A 6,821-nucleotide genomic window follows, 5' to 3' on the forward strand; every position below is an offset into this window, starting at 1 on the left:
TACCATATTATGTTCGCTGCTTCCTAAGTGTTCCCTTACTTTAAGATTTTTTATAAAGTCTGGTTCATTACGTAGCACTAGGTCCAGAATAGCCTGCTCTCTTGTGGGCTCCATGACAAGCTGTTCCAAAAAGCCATCCTGTAAGCATTTCATGAATTCCCTTTCTTTGGATCCACTGGCAACATTATTTACCCAGTCCACCTGCATATTGAAGTCTCCCATGATCACTGTGACCTTGCCTTTCTGACATGCCTTCTCTATTTCCCGGTAAATGTTGCGCCCTGGTCCTGACCACAGTTAGGAGGTCTGTACATAACTCCCACTATGGTTTTTTTGCCTTTGTGGTTCCTCAATTGCACCCACACAGACTCCACATCATCCGACGCTATGTCATTCAGTGCCATAGATTTAATTTTGTTCTTAACTAACAAGGCAACCCCACCCCCTCTGCCCACTCCCTGTCGTTTCGATAAGTTGAAAACCCTTGGATGTTTAACTGCCAGTCCTGACCCCCCCTGTAAGGATGTCAAAGGATGTCAAGTAAAAAAATTTATTTCTTTCAGGAGAGGATTAATTACACCAATTTTGAAGGGACTGTTGGAATATTGCGTGCAGTTCTGGTCTCCTTCCTATCGGAAAGATGTTGTGAAACTTGAAAGGGTTCAGAAAAGTTTTACAAGGATGTTGTCAGGGTTGGAGGATTTGAGCTATAGGGAGAAGCTGAACAGGCTGAGGCTGTTTTCCCTGGAGCATCGGACGCTGAGGGGTGACCTTATACAGATTTACAAACTTTTGAGGGGCGTGGATAGGGTAAGTAGACAAAGTATTTTCCCTGGGGTCGGGGAGTCTAGAACTAGAAGGCATAGGTTTAGGGTGAGAGGGGAAGGATATAAAAGAGACCTAAGGGGCAACCTTTTCACGCAGAGGGTGGTAGGTGTATGGAATGAGCTGCCAGAGGATGTGGTGGAGGCTGGTACAGTTGTAACATTTAAGAGGCATTTGGATGGGTATATGAATAGGAAGGGTTTGGAGGGATATGTGCCGGGTGCTGGCAGGTGGGACTAGATTGGGTTGGGATATCTGGTCGGCATGGACAGGTTGGACCGAAGGGTCTCTTTCCATGCTGTACGTCTCTATGACTCTATGATTGTATGTACCAGAGGGGAAGGAGCCACTTAGGACACAAAATACAATCCGATGTGTTCAGAAGACAGTGTCCAAGGTATGACATCAACTGGCATTAGGGTCTGGAAAAAAAGTTGAGTTTAAAAAAAAGAAGAAAAAAATAAGTTGTGATTGTCTGTTAAATAGGAATGGGGCAAAGCAGCTAAAGGTGTGTCATGCTGTTGGAGGATGGAAGGGAGACGGTATATTTCAAAGCCTGTCTGCAGCATCATTTTCTCAGTATTTTTTGACTTTTTTCTTTCTTTCCTTCCTTTCGTTTTCGGCGGGGGTGGGGGAAGCGGCTGCAGCATCGGTGGCATGGACTGGGATCCAAGGCAGCGGTGGCTGTGCCCAGAGCCTGGACTCATGTCTGGATTCTTGATGATACTGTTGAGATCGCACCACCTGTGGAGGCAGATTTCCTGGGGCATCAGTGTCGTCATTGCTGTTCCCGGAGCGGGAATCCTTGAGGACTGGAACACCTAGTAGAGATCTTGCAGAAGCTTTGAAGCCGTGCTTGAAACCCCATTTTGAACAGAGGATGAAGCAGCAGATTGTGGCAACAACACCTTACATTGTATCTTCAAGATATATGCGACAATAAATAAATCCTTCATTCAATCGTTCATCATATTTGACTTGGTTAAGGTAAAGAGTGATATAAGAAAGCAGCTAAGTGCATGATCTTGATTTTACTGATAAAGAATCCCATGAGCTCCTTGTCCTTGTTGGTGATGGTAGAAGGTGGTTAGGAAAAGAAGTTTCTTCATTCTTTGTGAATATTTGCAGAAAAGTGAATAGTTCTGCAAAAGCAAGTAAGGAATTTTTAATCCTAGGGATTTCATTCAGAAGAGCGGAAAATTTGCAAAAACTTAGCAAGAAGCTTTCTAATCAATGAAACTTTCAGAGAAAAGGTGTGAAGGATGATATAAGGAGAGGCGTTAAAAACAAATGACCAGCATGATACTCACATCCGGTCTGAGCCACATTGCCATCACAGTAGTTTATGTGGACAGGTGTTAGAAAGTATAAAGGTAGGCAGAGAGGCCTCAGTAAGGGGCCAATCACAACTGATGATAAACTCCACAAATTTTCTGAAGAAGTCATATTGTACTCAAAACATTGATTCTGTTTCTCCCTCCACAATGGCTGCCAGACCTGCTGAGCTTCTCCAGCACTTCCTTTATTCCAATTTACTGCATTCACAGTATATTTGCCTTTATCCAAAAGTTTTCTATTATAGAAATATTTGTGTCTAACCACTGTAACTTTGTTTTCAACCTTGATTAAACAACCTTTTACAGATGTTAGTGACATTATTGAAAGAAATAAGAAACATGGACGATTCAGGTCTTCTTCTGTCTCAAGCCGGTAAGAAGTTCCTTATTTCTGTTCCTTTAATGGAAACAATTTGATAGTAATTTTAATATATTTTTAATCTGTAATTTCCATAAAAATGAGCCCATTCTACTACTGCTAGACCACCCAAGATTTATGCAGTAAATTTCTTGCACCATTTTAAAAACGATAATAACATTTAACCTGGAATTGCATAAATATATGGAAACAAAAGCAGGGAAACACACTGTGGACGGCATGGTAGCACAGCAGTTAGCACTGCTGCCTCACAGCACCAGAGACCCGGGTTCAATTCCCGCCTCAGGCGACTAACTGTGTGGAGTTTACACATTCTCCCCGTGTCTGTGTGGGTTTCCTCCGGGTGCTCCGGTTTCCTCCCACAGTCCAAAAATGTGCAGGTTAGGTGAATTGGCCATGCTAAATTGCCCGTAGTGTTAGGTGAAGGGGTAAATGTAGGGGAATGGGTCTGGGTGGGTTGTGCTTCGGCGGGTCGGTGTGGACCTGTTGGGCTGACGGGCCTGTTTCCACATTGTAAATAATCTAATCTAAAGAAAAATAGGGATTAAGAGATGGAGGTGGTGAAAAGAAAATGAGATCAACCAAAATGGAACAATTTGAAAACAAATGTACTTTGTTTTTACCTACCTACGAGAAGTGTGTTTTATACTTAACAACAAGAAACAGAACATGCTATCAATGATACTTACCTTTTTTTTCTGTAACAGTTAAAGAGGGCATTATGATACATTCAGGTGTACTTTCTGCAATTTCAATGAATTGTAAAGGCAAAAGTAATGAGAACACAGTGATTTTGCAGCTTATTTTTCATCAGGAATGTAGTTCTACTTGTTTTGTCCAAATCTAAATTATTTTGGTTGAAATGAGTGTATTCTTAGACCTTTTTTTTTAATATCTGAAAAGCACTTGCAATCTCAAATCTGTTCTACAATATAATTTATAAGCAACTCATTTGCATTTGGTTAAATTGAATATGAACAGTGAGGGTTGAAATACTGAATTTTGACCATATTGAGTTGGTGAAGATGAGCTTTTCTAGAGAGCTAAGAAGAAAGCTCACTGAGGGTATGCTCCTGGGTTGATAAATTGATAAGTTCATCCAGACCTGTAACACCCCAGGCTTGACCATTGTACAGAGTTGGCCAATCTCGAGCAGCTCAGTGGGGTTTTAGCAATGGGGACAAGATAGGGGACAAGAATGAGGTAATTGCTATTGTGCAGGAGCACCTGCTGGAAAGTGCCAACAGTGTTGGGTAAAGATACGACCTGGCTCAGTTGTAGTACTTCATCAGGAATGAGGCTTGGAAGCTCAGGGGTGGAGAGATAAATGGGAGGTGGGTGGAGCTGGGGATAAGGTAGCTGAGAGTGCAATAGGTGGATGGAGGGGGGTGAAGGTGATAGGTTAGAGAGGAGGGTGGAGCGGATAGGTGGGAAGGAAGACTGACAGGTGGGACAGGTCACGAGGACGGTGCTGAGCTGGAAGGTTAGAACTAGGGGAAGGTGGGGGGAGGGGAACTGAGGAAACTGGTGAAGTCCACATTGATGCCATGGGGTTGAAGGGTCCCGAGGCAGAAGATGAAGTATTCCTCCGCCAGGCATCGGGTTTTACAGGAGTGGCAATGGAGGCGGCCCAGGACCTGCATGTCTTCGGCAGAGTGGGATGGGGAGTTGAAATGTCGGCCACGAGACGGTGGGGTTGATTCGTGTGCGGGTGTCCCAGAGATGAGTGCATCGGTACCACCTCGTGCTCCCACGAGGAGGTTGAACAGTTCATCAACTTCACCAACACATTCCATCCCGACCTTAAATTCACCTAGATAATCTCTGACACCTCCCTCCCCTTCCTGGACCTCTCCATCTGCATCAACGATGACCAACTCAACACTGACATTTTTTTTTACAAACCCAACTCCCACGGCTACTTGGATTACACCTCTTCCCATCCTACCTCCTACAAAACTGCTATTCCCATATTCCCAATTCCTCCACCTCTGCCGCATCTGCTCCCAGGAGGACCAGTTCCACCACAGAACACACCAGATGGCCTCCTTCTTTAAAGAGCGCAATTGGCCCTCCCATGCGGTTGATGATGCCCTCATCCACGTCCTGCACCTCCGCCCTCGAATCCCCACCCCCCTCCAATCGCAACAAGGACAGAACCCCCCACCCTCCCTCCCCGGTCTTCACCTTCCACCACACCAACCTTTGCATAAATTGCATCATCCACCGACATTTCCGACACATCCAAACGGACCCCACCACAAGGGATATATTTCCCTCCCCACTCCTATCCCCTTTTCACAAAGACCGTTCCCTCCGCAACTACTTGGTCAGTCCACTTTCCCCAACAACCCACTCTCCCCTCCTGGCACCTTCCCCTGCCACCGCAAGAATTGTCAAGCCTGTGCCCACTCCCCCTTCTGCACCTCCGTCCAAGGCCCCAAAGGAGCCTTCCACATCCATCAAAGCTTCACCTGCACTTCTACACACATTTATTGTATCCATTGCTCCTGATGCGGTCTCCTCTACATTGGGGAGACCGGATGCCTTCTCATAGAGTGCTTCAGCGAACATCTCTGGGACACCCGCACTAATCAACCCCACCTCCCCGTGGCCAAACATTTCAACTTCCCGTACCGCTCTGCCGAGGGCATGCAGGCCCTGGGTCTCCTCCATCACCACTCCCTCACCACCTAACGCCTTGAGGAAGAACACCTCATCTTCTGCCTCGGGACCCTTCAACCCCATGGCATCAATGTGGACTTCACCAGGTTCTTCATTCCCCCTCCAACCCCCCCCCCCAACCTTAAGTTCCAACCTTCCAGCTCAGCACCGTCCTCATGACTTGTCCCGCTTGTCAATCTTCCTTTCCAAATGCTGTTGGATGCGAATCTTATCAGATTCGTTGGATCAGTTGGAGAGACAGATAGAAGCAATGAGGAATTTGCAATAGCAACAGTATGTCATGGATGGCAGTTATAGGAAGGGGGGAAAGTCTCAGATACAGTCACATAGATGGGTTAACTCCAGGAAGGGTGAGAGAGGTCGGCACCTAGGGCAGGAGTCTTTTGTGGATATACCCATTTCAAACAGACATGCTGTTTTGGAAAATGTAGGGAGTGATGGATTCTCAGGGGAACGTAGCACGAACAGCCAAGTTTCTGGTATTGAGACTGGCTGTAATGCAACGAGGGGTACGTCGGCTTCCAAGAAATCAATTCTTTTAGGGGATTCTGCAGTCAGAGGTACAGACCGACATTTCTGTGGCCAGCAGAGAAAAAGCAGAATGGTGTGTTGTTTCCCTGGTGCCAGGATCAAGAATGTCTCAGAGAGGGTGAAGAATGTTCTCATGGGGGAGATGGGGCCAGCAGGAGGTCGTTGTCCACATTGGAACCAACGACATTGGAAGGGAAAAGGTTGAGACTTACAGAGAGTTGGGAAGAAATTTAAAAAGGAGATCCTCAAGGGTAGTAATATCTGGATTACTCCCAGTGCTACGAGCTAGTGAGGGCAGGAATAGGAAGATAGAGCAGATGAATGCATGGCTGAGGAGCTGGTGTATGGGAGAAGAATTCATATTTTTGGATCATTGGAATCTCTTTTGGGGTAGAAGTGACCTGTACAAGAAGGACGGATTGCACCTAAATTGGAAGGGGACTAATATACTGGCAGGGAAATTTGCTGGAACTGCTCGGGAGGATTTAAACTAGTAAGGTGGTGGGGTGGGACCCAGGGAGTCAAAGAGTCAGGGCAGGCAGGGACAAGGTAGAACTAATAAATTAAACTGCATTTATTTCAATGTGAGAGGCCTAGGGAAGGGAGATGAACTCAGGGCATGGTTAGGAACATGGGACTGGGATATCATAGCAATTACAGAAACATGGCTCAGGGATGGGCAGGACTGGTAGCTTCATGTTCCAGGATACAACTGCTACAGGAAGGATAGAAAGGGAGGCAAGAGAGGAGGGGGGGGTGGCATTTTCCAGGGAAGTTATTTGGGTGGAACTGAGAAATAAGAAAGGGATGATCACCTTATTGGGATCGTATTATAGACCCCCTAATAGTCAGAGGGAAATTGAAAAACAAACTTGTAAGGAGATCTCAGCAATCTATAAAAATAATAGGGTGGTTATTGCAGGGAATTTTAACTTTCCAAACATAGACTGAGACTGCCACAGTGTTAAAGGTTTAGATGGAGAGGAATTTGTGAAGTGTGTACAAGACAATTTTCTGATTCAGTATGTGGATGTACCTACTAGAGAAGGTGCAAAACTTGACCT

The 6,821-nt window shown here is 45.6% G+C and overlaps 1 protein-coding gene across 3 annotated transcripts in view; it reads left to right on the plus strand.

The window, feature by feature from the left end:
* camkmt (calmodulin-lysine N-methyltransferase) overlaps positions 1 to 6,821 on the plus strand; it is a 379,453-nt gene that overhangs the window by 303,820 nt on the left and 68,812 nt on the right. For all 3 annotated transcript variants that reach the window (XM_043695646.1, XM_043695648.1, XM_043695647.1), the window contains exon 7: positions 2,469 to 2,535. In XM_043695646.1, coding sequence (XP_043551581.1) covers positions 2,469 to 2,535 — 67 coding nt within the window. The remainder of the gene's footprint in view (positions 1 to 2,468; positions 2,536 to 6,821) is intronic.

Source organism: Chiloscyllium plagiosum, chromosome 9, assembly GCF_004010195.1.
Source record: "Chiloscyllium plagiosum isolate BGI_BamShark_2017 chromosome 9, ASM401019v2, whole genome shotgun sequence".
Lineage (NCBI taxonomy): Eukaryota > Metazoa > Chordata > Chondrichthyes > Orectolobiformes > Hemiscylliidae > Chiloscyllium > Chiloscyllium plagiosum.